The sequence below is a fragment of the Penaeus vannamei genome, chromosome 15 (genome assembly GCF_042767895.1).
Source record: "Penaeus vannamei isolate JL-2024 chromosome 15, ASM4276789v1, whole genome shotgun sequence".
NCBI lineage: Eukaryota > Metazoa > Arthropoda > Malacostraca > Decapoda > Penaeidae > Penaeus > Penaeus vannamei.
This window is the reverse complement of record NC_091563.1, coordinates 32,945,432-32,957,931: the sequence shown is the minus strand read 5'-3', so window position 1 is coordinate 32,957,931 and position 12,500 is coordinate 32,945,432. Positions and strand designations below refer to the sequence as shown.

Below are 12,500 nucleotides of genomic sequence, written 5' to 3'. Positions count from 1 at the left end.
GGGAAGAAAAAAAAGAAGTTTTCTGGTCATACACTGGTATCTTCACCATCCGTTCACAAACAGCACGAAACTGGCACAGGTCGGCCCAGGTCGCCTACTGGGAAAGGGTCAGGTCTAAGAAAACCTCTCAGGGTATTTTTGTTTCATTTGTTTATGGTGAATTTCATGAAGTTTATATAAAAAGCAGTTTAATTTTTTTTCTTCAGTAATATATATATATATATATATATATATTGTAATTGTCTGTTATTTTGGTTAAATTTAAGTGGCAGTTTCGTTTTGCAATTATGTATTTAATCCATACCTGACTCTGACAATCCTTTTGAAACGGAAGTCCAAAGACCAAGTTAAAGCTTGTAAACTTAAATAGTCATATTTCTAAAAAAATCTTTTATTATCTTGAGAAACAGGGGATTGTGAACTTAATAAAAAGTAACAAATACAAATATAGATTCACATTTCGCTTCTCAAACAAGAGAGAAAAAATAGAAACATTGACGTTGACAGATACTCAACAACGACAAATTTTGTTATGTCACAAAATGCTGAGTCATTGATCCTGAGTTCCACGTCCCAAGCTCGCGGACAGCGCGAAAGGGCGCGACGCTCCAGCTGGCGCCGTCGCCTCGGCCTTGAAATCTCGTCCGAGGAGGGCTTAAGCGCTGCTCTAAACTTGGGTTAAGTAGTTCGCTATGGGCAACTACCCGACCGACACCTCTGACACCTTTTCCGGAGAGTCTGTGGCACCCGAGAGCCTCACCGCCGCACGCGTCACCTTCGCCAGGGTCTGCACTTCGGAGTGTCCATCACAGCCTTTGGTTCTTCGCCTGCGAGTGCGGGCGCTAAGACTTCACTCCTGAACGCCCTCGTGACTGGCACGGAGCTTAATTTTTTCTATTCATATATTAGATCATTTTAGTACATTTCCACAATACTTTGTGTCCCTTATTTCGCCCAGACGCAGGGATCCGAGATAGCGCTTCACGCCACGTCACTGGCGTCAGAAGTCCTGGCAGTGGAAGGAGGTAGGATCCGGCAGCGGCGTCTCGACGGGAGTCCAACTTGGCATCTTTGGGTCACTTCAGGTACCTCAACACAAAGTCACGCCAGGCAGCTAAGTTCCCTTAGGCACTGGTGACTGCTGAGACACGGCTCCCGCCCCCGGGGGCTGCTGCGGTCAGCAGGGCCGGGGGGGGGGGGGAGGTTGGGAGCGCCTCTAGGACTGGTGGTCGGGCAGGGCGTGGTCGCGCGGGTCCGAGGGCGACGTCTTCGGCAAGAAGTACGGCGAGTAGCGGTGGAGGTTGAGCGGCGCCGGGAACAGCGGCCGCGTGAGGGCCGCCGCCGCTGCCGCCTGCGAGACCGAGGCCGACGACGAGGAGGGCGCGGCGGAGAGGGCCGAGTGCGGCAGGTGGCTCGCCGTCGACGTGTGCGGCGAGGACAGATGGGGCAGCGTCGGGTTGGGGTGGCTGAGGCCGTGCAGCGCCGTCCACTGCGACCAGAGGTGTGCGGGGAGCGGCAGGGGGGACGGGTTACCACGGGTGGGGTTGAGGGTGTACAGCTGGGGTGGTATTGAGGGAGGTATGAGGCCTGCTGCTGCTGCTGCGGCTGCGGCTGCCACTTGCGGCGGCGGTGGCGCTCCCGAGGCTCCCGGCGGGGCGGTAATCGCGGCGAGGCGGTCCCACATCAGCTGTGCTCGGGCCTTCTCCAGGAGGTTGTTGTTCTCCGCGTCCAGCTCGAGGTAGCCTCTGAGGGGCGCGCCCAGGTACCGCGGGTCAACCAGCATCGACTCCATAGTATCTCTGCGGAAGGAAGAAAAAGCGTCTCAGTCACCGTGCCATTCGTCGCAGACAGACATGCCAAAAAAGCGCACTCGCTCTAATAACCCCGAGCACTTCCATGACTTACAATTATGAACTCCTCACCCTTTTAGTCACGGTGGAAGTGCATCGAACCAGACTTCATGACACACGGACACTTCTCCCCGAAATGGACATTCCCCGAGAAGCACCCAATACATACCACTCCTGATTACAAAGCCTTATGGGCCAAGCAAGACTCCCCCCGCCCCACCCCACACCCCCTCCCCTCAAAATTCCATCAAGAGGAAAATGTGATCCAATGAAATCACGCTTCAAAACTGGAATGTGTTTTTTTGATGGATTGTCTCGGGAAATTAGAAGGCGGGGACGAACTTGGCGTCGGGATGGAGAGCGGAAGGCCCGTCTCCCGAGCCAGGTAGCGGCCCACGGGGGCTTAGAACATCACCTGGGAGTTATTAGCGCCGCCCAGGCTTCATCTAGGCCGCCCAGACACAAAGGAAAGGCGTAGAGAACAAAAAAAGAGTGAGGGAAAAAAATAAACACCTGCGCTAATTACTCTTTTTTTTCTCTCTCACTTTTTTTTTCTTTTTCTAATGACTCGATACGTTTTGACAAGTGTGTTGGAAATATACGGAAAAAATGCGCATATAGCAAAAAAACACTACTTTTTCACCGATGCAAATTAATCTTATGCAAAATAATAATAATAATAATAATAATAATAAACAATAAAATAAATAAATAAATAAATAAAATAAAAAATAACGACAACAAATTTCATCCGTCTAAGGTTCTAAACACCGCAAAATTCCAAACAAAATCATATTCACTCACACGAAGAACAAACATCTTTCTCTGACACTAAGACGCCACAAAACCTCAGTCGGAGACACAAAACAAGTGCGCATCGCAAGAAAAAACAACGGAAGAAAAACAACACAAATGAGGCCCCTCTGACAGGACCTTCTCTCTCTCTCTCTCTCGTCTTCTTCTTCTTGTTTTCGTTTTTTTTCCTGTCTCCCTCTCTCTTCTTCTTCTTCTTATCGTTTGTCTTTTTTTCTCTCCTTATTCTCCTTCCCATTTTATTCTCTCTGTCTCTCTCCCCTTCCCTCTATATCCTCACACTCCCTCTCCCTCCCTCCCCATCCCAGTCTAACTCCTTCCTACTCCCTCCCTCCATCCTACTCCCCCTCCCTCCCACTCCTTCCCTCCCTCCCACCCCTTCCCTCCCTCCCACTCCTTCCCTCCCACCCCTTCCCTCCCCCCTCCCCTCCCTCCCCTCCCCCACCCCGAGACCGAGGCAGGCCTGGAATCAACGCTGACCCCAGGCCAATCTCGCGTAGGCGCCGCGATCATCAATTTCGCCTTTATTTGACCTGGAGATGGTACGTCGACGTCATCGGTACTTTGCTCCTTTGCTCTTGTGACCCGATAATTACTGTCGGTATCTAGGGGTGGGTGGGGGGAGGAGGGGGGAGAGGAGGCCGATGGGCGTTTTATTAGACTGCGTTGGGCGTAAGGCGGCTTGTAACGGGTACTTGTATTGGGTACTTTTGGGTATTTCTTTTTTCTTTGGGTTGGTTTGGGTGTAAGGCGGAATAATGGTTGCGTATAAATGCGTATTTAATACATGCATACATACACACACACACACACACACACACACACACACACACACACATATATATATATATATATATATATATATATATATATATATGTATGTATGTATGTATGTATGTATTTGTGTGAGTGTGTTGTATGCATGCACGTCCGCCCGTTTGCACAAACACACAAAGCCAGGGTCCCCAAGCATCCCGCAGGAGCCGCCTCCGCCTCCTCTCTCGCGCCGCAGCATCCAGTCATCCCGGCTCGGGCGGCAGCGCCGAGGAGGCTCCGCCGCGGGCGTCGGCGAGGCCGCGCTTCGGCTAATTACAAGGCGGAGGCGCAGCGCGGTGCGGAAAGCAAATGGACGCTCTGATCGTGTTTGGTTTGGCGCAGGTCTGGCGGCCTCCCCCCCCCCTCCCTCGCGCGGGCGGGGCGGAGGCCAGCCAGGAAGCCCGCTGCAAGGACGCCCACGAGGACCTCCCCTGCGCGGTGCCCAGAAGGACCCCGGTCACACCTCGGAGGCGGCGACGAAGCGGTTAGGGCGCCCAGATGCGGGATGCGGACTCCTTTGAGGCCCCGCTCCTGCCGCCCGGGTGACCGGAAAGGATTTTTTGCTCTTTGTTTTCACCTTTTTTCGTCTTCTCTTTTTCTCTCCGGTCGACGGGAAGGCTGGATCCCTACGAATTAAAATATTCCCTCCTCCTCCTCCTCCTCCTTATCTCGCCCTCGCTGCTATCTGATAAGTTCCGGCCCATGTATGGCGAAGAGAAATTTACATTTTGGCGCGCATACAAAAAAGGGTCCTCGCGATAGCACAGGCCGTATAGCTAATCGTTCCCCCGGCGCAATCGAGCCGATCAAAACGTGCTCTATCAAATTAAACAATGTAAAAAAGCTCGTTCGTAAGTATATATACACGAGCGATTAAATTAGAAGTCTCCTGTGCCCATCTAGCGATTAGATAACTGAAGTCTCATCTGCGTGCGGTGGGTTGGCGGCGCGGGGGTGATCCATTCTGTAAGTTGAAGTTAATTGAATGTTACCATCATCTTCCTCAACCGCCTCGTGGCAGCCTCGTCGGGGCGCCATCGGTACAATAATTCATCTTTTTAAACGGCCGTTTTCCCCGCTTTCTAAACACTATCATCCGGGGAAACGTATGTTAAAACGCAGATTTCGGCTCCTTGCGTGATATCGCCTTGGCCTGAGCGCGTATAAATCCCGACTAATACGCGGGACACGACGGCCAAATTCGCACACTTGTCGCGCATCCGCAGCCGCCGCTCGAGGTGTGGGAAAAGCTGTGAACATTAGATAGCTTCAACACCTCTAACTTTCATAAGGTGTACCGCCCTGGTTGATTACACACGACTCTTGAGAAACATCTCGGGGAAGACTTTAATTAACCGAGCTACACCTAGCTGTTACGGGCATCGTGTATGCTGTAGTCGAGGCGCGTTAATTCGTATCTTAAAGAGAGACGAATCATCGCCGGGAATTATTAATGGTTCGAAACATCCCGCGCAGTCGTGACGATACTTTTGAAAAATGTACCACCGCGGAGGTTAATTATCAGAGGCATAGCGGCGGTTACGTCACTACGGCCTGGGGAAAGGTGGGCCGCCAGTCGTAGCTAAGTGAAGAGGGGAGCGAGAAGCAGTTTTTTCATCGCAGATATCGAATTACGGGGAACGGCTCCGCGGCCATTGTTTCCCGCCAAAAAATGAAGCGGAGAAATCTTTAATTGGAACTGTCATTTGAAAAGTTGGGAGGGAGGCGACGTCACCTGCTCTTCTCTAATATTCTCTCTCTCTCTCTCTCTCTCTCTCTCTCTCTCTCTCTCTCTCTCTCTCTCTCTCTCTCTCTCTCTCTCTCTCTCTCTCTCTCTCTCTCTCTCTCTCTCTCTCTCTCTCTCTCTCTCTCTCTCTCTCTCTCTCTCTCTCCCTCTCTCTCCTCTCTCTCCCTCTCTCTCCCTCTCTCTCCCTCTCTCTCCCTCTCTCTCCCTCTCTCTCCCTCTCTCTCCCTCTCTCTCCCTCTCTCTCCCTCTCTCTCCCTCTCTCTCTCCCTCTCTCTCTCTCTCTCTCTCTCGAAAATTATGAACCAAGACCTTCAATCTATATCAACAACGCGGATCTTTTGACAAATTCCACACGCGTTCAAAAGGACATGTCTAAACGTTAGACCGACATCAAAGGACAAAATTCTCGACACTTCTCTCCAAAGTAACTGCTGTACGGATAAATTATTCACATGTTCCTTACCGAAACCTAATATTTCCCTTCCACGCTTTCGAGGAATACCCGCTCGTTGTCCTTGCAGAAACCTAATATTTCTCTCGTACGCTTTCGAGGAATACCCGCTTGTCCGCACACACGGCGACAATGTAAGCCTTCGAACCCACTTTCGTCCTGCGTTCGTGCAGGTGGTGGATGTGGAGACGAAGGGGGGGGGGGGGGGAGGTGGTCATTTATCACGGACAACAAGCATTGATCTTTCGTCCTTTCTTAGGGAGAAAATTGTTTTTCGTGATGTCATACGTATTTCGTAGAAACTTGCGTCTATGAGTGCGTAGGTTTATATGTACACAGACGTACAGTATATATATTCACGGTATATGTATACATGCAGATACACACAGATAGATATTATAGCTACGTATTCCACCATCCACCTTCCTCCAACGCGACCACCTCCATCCACAAGTCCTCCACCACCATCCACCCTTCACGTTCCGCCTCCACCACCACCCTCCTCAATCCACACACCCCTCCCCCCCCCCTCCTCCTCCACCTCGACCACCGCCGTCGCCGCCGCATCGCCTCCCAAGTGGATGTGGCTGAAGATACATAATTACCCCCTCGCCCCGGGCAACCCACTCGGCCACGCCCTCCGCTGAAACTCACACCTTACAACGGTAATTGATAAGTAACCCCTCCCCCCCCCTCCTCCTCCTCTCCCCCTCCCCTCCCTACCCCTTGACCCTACCCCTGTATCTCTCTCCTTCCCTCCCTCCCTCCCTCCCTACCCCTTGACCCTACCCCTGTATCTCTCTCCTTCCCTCCCTCCCTCCCTCCCGCCCTCTTGCCTTCTCTCCCTCCCTCCCTTGTTCTTACGCCCACGATGATGCATCTTTCCCCTTTCTTTATCTCTCTTTCTTTCTCACTTTTCTTCTTCTCTCTCTCACCTTCTCCTTATCTATATGTCGATCTATGTATCTATTTTTTTTATATCTCGGCTCGTTCTCTCTCTCTCTCTCTCTCTCTCTCTCTCTCTCTCTCTCTCTCTCTCTCTCTCTCTCTCTCTCTCTCTCTCTCTCTCTCTCTCTCTCTCTCTCTCTCGCTCCCTCTCATCATATTTAATTCTCGCCATTAACGACAGGCCCCACAGACCCAATTCATCCCTCCATCTATCATTTACCCTCCTTCCCTCCCTCCCCTCCTCCCTCGCCTACCCTCCCCCTCCCCCCTCCTCCCCCCCTTCCATCCTCAACCATCCTTTTTCCTTCCATCCTAAACCATCCCAAGGCTAGTCTATCTCGCTCCCTCACACCTAGCTAATTAATAACTCTCCCCCTCCCTCCCTTCCTTCTACCCCTCCCTACCCCTTCTCCTCTACCCTCCTTCCCTCCTCCTGTTCCTTCGCTCTCTCTCTCTTCTCCTTCTCCTCCCTCTTTTTCTCTCCTATCCTATCCTCTTTAAGCGTTTTCCATCTATCGAATTATCTATCGAACTAAACTTCCCCCTTCCCCCTCCTCCCTTCTCCCCCTCCCCCACCCCTCACGCCCACTATCTAGGGGAGTCATCGGCCTTGTCCAGCCGATAGAGAACGCCCATAATTGATATCGAGCACGCCCATGCCCACCCTTGTTGTTCTTCCGCTCTCTCTTTCTCTCTCTCTCTCTTTATTTTTTTCTTTCTTTCTCTCTCTCTCCGTCTAAGTCTCTTGTTTCCTTTTCTCTGGTTCTATCGTTTTTTTTTTCGCTTTCTCTCTTTTTTCTTTCTTTCTTTCTCTCTCTCTCTCTCTCTCTCCTCGCATCTATTTATTTTCTTCTCTATTCGCACATCTTCATCACTTCCTTCTCTCCTCTGTTCATAATCCCATTAGAACGCGGGGATAACAGATTTACTTCATAATCTCTCTTTACGCTTCTTGTTGGCGAACTAAATACAAGCTAGATGAACCCCCCCTTCCCCCACCCCCCCCTCCCAACTACATCGTCTGCCCACCCCCTCCCTTCACCTCCTTCCCTGCTTCCCCACCCTCCTACACCCACCCCTACCCACTACTTCGCCTACCCCCCCCCCTTCCCCCTTCCCCCACTACCTCGCTACCCCACCCCCCCTTCCCCCATCCCCCACTACCCCGCTACCCCTCCCCCCCCAACACTTCTCCCTTGCCCCTTCGCCTCCCCCTCTCCCTCCCCCTCCCCCTCCCTTGTGTCTCTCATCCCCGCTGTCTCATATACCACAGGTCTTGCTCTGAGCATCGATCTGCACGTACGTACATACTTACACATACGCACACACGGACATACATGTACGTGTGCGCGTGTGTGTGTATTCAGAGATTCTAAATTTTGTGGTTTCGTCTTTTTTCAATTTATTTTTTTTATTTTGTTATTAATTACACTTTTGATAATTTTTATTTACTTTGTCTTCCACATTTTTAGAAGAAAAAGATACAAAAAAACACAGTAGCTTATTTTATCTCGTCTCAATCACACGCGCAATCTCCTAATAACATCTTAATTGTGCAAAGCGCCCATAATTTGGAAAGAGTGACACCGCCCACAAGTTAACACGGGCGGGCGGGGATCGTGGGCGGGGTGGGCGGCCGGGGTTCTCAGGCAGCGATCCTTATCCGCAAAGATGAGATGGCAGTTTCATCTCTTGGGAAAATCTCGAGGTATTTCGCGCTTTGCTTATCATTAATTTAATTATCATTAAATCAATTCGTCTCTCTTTTTTTTTAAAGACAAGTGTTGGTGGTTTTATATCTACACTTGGGAGGATGTCGTGTGGTTCAAAATCGGTTAAAATTGGAGATAAGCGAGTGAATTAGATTAGGGAGGGGTTAAATGAGTCGGAAAATGTCGGAATCATTATAATCTTCAAGAAGAGATTAGACGGTGGTGAGATTCCGGGCGGGGGGGGGGGTCGAAACGTGGCGTGCCGCTCCCGTAGACTTACTTCGCTCCCATTTTTTTTTTTTTTTTTTTTTTTTTTTTTGATATCGAGGAAGATCCTGATCTGATGTGTCATTCATTGGTCGCTATTAGAATATCGATAAATCTAACATTGGCTGTGACAAGGCAATTTCGAAATAAGAAAACATTATCTTAACACATGACATCGGCAAAGGATACGTAGCTTAGTAAAAAGATCTATCAGAGTCATGGAACTCGAGTATATATATGCAAATTTTCGAGATTTTGCGGCGAATATTTATAATTTTTTCGTTATCCCGAAGGAGAAAAAAATTCGATTCAAATTTTCAAATATAAGAAAAGAAAAAAAAGCAATTTCGAATTTTAACCAAATATGGAAAACGGAGCGTGGGAAGATTTCCACAGCGGAGGGAAACCAGCGACGACGATCGTTAACGCGGCGCTAACAACCCATCATAAAGGTGTTGGTCAGTTTGGAAACGACCGATTGGCCTCTCTCTCTGTGTCTGTCTGTCTATATGTCTCTGTCTATCTTTTTTTGTTGCTCTCTCTCTGTCTCTGTGTCTCTATTTCTCTTTCTTCCTTTCTTTCTGTCTATCTGTTTCTCTCTTTCTCTCTCTCTCTCTCACTCTGTCTCCCCCTTTTATTACGTTCCTTTCCGTACTCTCTCCTCAGTATTCCCTTTCTTTCCTCCCTCCCTCTCCCTCCCTCCCTTTCCCTCCCTCCTACCCCCCCCCCCTTCCCCTAAAACTAACCACGCTTTTACCACTACACTAAGTACCCTGTGTAAGTTACTTTGGGGGTGGATTATTACCTATTTTTCTGTGGTTTGGCGGATAAGCGATGTCAGGCGGGGATATCAGGTATAAGTGTAAGGTATAGGTGTGGGCAGCCGGGGGTATTATGGTGCCCTTAATGCCGGATTTTTGGGAATAAGCCAATAACTCTGACATTAATACCCAGTACAAGAAGAGCAGTTCTATCTACACAAACGTTTTGTTCTCGCAACGTTAGCTGTTCCCCCAACCATCCCCAAAACAAGTCCCTGGTATCCACAGCGAACAGACAGACAACCAGATCAAATTAAATAAACAAATAAACAATAATCAAAGGAATCGAATCGTATAACCAAAGCCCACTCCCCCGCCCCCCTTCCCTTCCCCCCTTCCCCCCACCTTCAGACATGACACCGTGGCTCGTCCCTTGTAAACAGCACGTCCGGACCTGTGACTTGTAAACTTGTCAGACGTCATCGCCGCCGGACCGCAGCCAAGGTGTCAACCCGCAGGTCCGCCTCGAGTTTCCCTCCGAGACCGAATCGCCGCAGACCGAAATAATGCCCGCGGCGTCATAACCATAACACTATCGGTCTCTAGGTGTCCATGGTAAAGAAAAAGGGCCATGTGGCTCTGGATAATAGGCCAAGATGGACCACTAAAGGAGGTGTAGAATTTCGACCTTTGGCTAGTGCATGTAGGGGGTGCATGGGGAGGGGGAGAGGAGGGGTGGGGGGTTAAGGACGAGGGAGGGAGGGACAGGGGGTAGGGTGAAGGGGAGGGAGGGAATGACAGGGGGGTGGGGTGAAGGGGGAGGGGGGAGAGGAGGGGGAGGGGGAGGGGAAAGGACGAGAGGAGGGAGGGACAGGGGGTAAGCGTGAAGGGGAGCGAGAGGACAGACAGGGGGTAGGGTGTAGGGGAGGGAGGGATGGACAGGGGGTAGGGTGAAGCGGAGGGAGGGGCAGACAGGAGGTGGGGTGACAGGTAGGGAGGGGGGGTTTAAGGAGGGACGAGGGAGGGAGTGAAGGGAAGGAGACCTGTGTTAAATGTCGACCGGGTCTGAGGCGAAGAGTTTATACACTCGTGGTCTAAACAAGAGGTTTTGTTTACTTAGTGTATCGCCTTTCACACCCGGAGCGGCAAGTGTATCCTCTCTATCCATCACGGAAGAAGGTTATTACGTACACAAACTGATCCAATAGACACACAAAAAATACGCACATAAAAACAAGAGAATATCGATACTCCAGGGGGAAAAGGAGGAGGAGGAGGCGAAGGAGGAAGAGGAGGCGAAGGAGGAGGAGGAGGAGGAGGAGGAAGAGGAGGAGGAAGAGGAGGGCGAAGAGGAGGAGGAGGAGGAGACGAAGGAGGAGGAGGAGGAAGAAGAGGAAAGAAAGAGGAGTAGAAAAAGGAGGGAGGAGGAGGAGGAGGAGGAGGTTAGGCGAAAGTAGGAGGAGGAGGAAGAAGAGGAAAAAGAGGAGTAGAAAAAGGAGCGAGAGGAGGAGGAGGAGGAGGGGGGGAGAAGAAAAAGAAGAAGAAGAAGGAGAGGACGAAGGAACGTAGGAAAAGAATAAAGAGAAGAAATAAGAAAAAATAAAATAAAACGAAAGAAAGAAAATGAAATCAGACGGAAAAAAATAGAAAAGGGAAGAAACACAGGAAGAAGAAGACAAAAGACAGGAGTAGCGAGAAGAGCAAGGCAGAGGGCGCGGGTAGGTGTGCCCCGCGAGACCTTAATGGCACCATGTAGTAATTAATGTCCATAAGGCCTCCTCCTCCTCCCCCCTTCCCCCCTCCCCCTCTCGCGACACCCGCCCGAGATAATCATACGCCCCCCCAAAAAAAATCCTCTTCTCGTACGCCCATCACTCCCCCTAACCTCCTCCCCCATACGCCCCTCACACCCCCACCCCCCAGACGCCCATCTCCCCCCCTCCCCCCCTCCCCCGCCCGTGTGATTTCTACGTCTACCTTCGCCGCCCTCTGTAAAATCACTTTCAGATCGACTCTACTATCTGGTAATGATCTGGTATCAGTGTTGAGTTAATCGTCCTGTTTGTCGACCTATTTTTATTTTTTTTCTCTCTCTCACTGTTATTCCCTGCTCATCCTTTTCCTCTTTTTTTCCCCTTCCTCTCTACTTCCTCTTCCCCTCCTCCGTCTCCTTCTCTTCCTCCTCATTCTTATTTTCATTCTTCTTCTTCTCTTCCTACTATTCCTCCTCCTCCTCCTACTTCTCCTACTTCTCCTTTTCCTCCTCCTCCTCCTCCTCCTCTTTCTACATTTCAACATCGAAAAAAATGTTATAAAAAATTTATATATCTTCATTTTCTTTTTGTTTCAGTATCAACTTTTATATATATACACATTGAATTAACTTTGTCATTATCATTATTTCGATCTCCGCTGCAACAGCTGGTTCGGTTCAATTATATGTCTTTTGCTGAGTTGAAAGAAGAATAAGATTATTGTGTTAAAATACGAAAGCTTTTTCATTTTTCTGTATTCCGTTTTTCGTCTTTTGTTTTTCATCCGTTTGTCTTTCTGTCTGTCTGTCTGTCTGGCGGTCTGTCACTTTCTCTGTTTGTCTCTGTATTTCTTTCTTTCTCTCTTTCTCTCCCTCTGTCTCTCTAACTCTCTCTCTCTCTTTCTCTCTCTCCATCCCTCCCTTCCTCTGTCTCTGCCTCTGTCTCTTACTCTCTCTCACTCGCTCCCCGCTCACTCCTTTCTCTCTCTCTCTCTCTCTCTCTCTCTCTCTCTCTCTCTCTCTCTCTCTCTCTCTCTCTCTCCCTCTCTCTCTCTCTCTCTCTTTCTCTCTCACTCGCTCACTCACTCACTTTCTCTCTCACTCACTCCCACTTTCTCTCTCTCCCTCTTCCTCTCTCTCTCTCTCTCTCTCTCTCTCTCCCTCTCTCTCTCTCTCCCTCTCTCTCTCTCTCTCTCTCTCCCTCTCTCTCTCTCTCTCTCTCTCTCTCTCTCTCTCTCTCTCTCTCTCTCTCTCTCTCTCTCCCCCTTTTCCTCTCTCTCTCTCTCTCGGAAATGATGGGTTGTTTGTGAAGATGGCGCCGTCCTCTGGCCACCCACTCTGGCAGGTTGTAAATCATGGTTCGGGAATCGGCCTGTTCGCTT

The 12,500-nt window shown here is 49.9% G+C and overlaps 1 protein-coding gene across 1 annotated transcript in view; it reads right to left on the bottom strand.

Annotated features, from left to right (window-relative positions):
* The window catches only part of LOC113828703 (T-box transcription factor TBX20-like), a 104,347-nt gene that overhangs the window by 866 nt on the left and 90,981 nt on the right, over positions 1 to 12,500 (bottom strand). Inside the window, exon 6 of the mRNA XM_027381720.2 lies at positions 1 to 1,799. This exon is cut by the window's left edge and continues 866 nt beyond it. Within this exon, the coding sequence (XP_027237521.2) occupies positions 1,217 to 1,799 (583 nt within the window). The 3' untranslated portion in view covers positions 1 to 1,216. The remainder of the gene's footprint in view (positions 1,800 to 12,500) is intronic.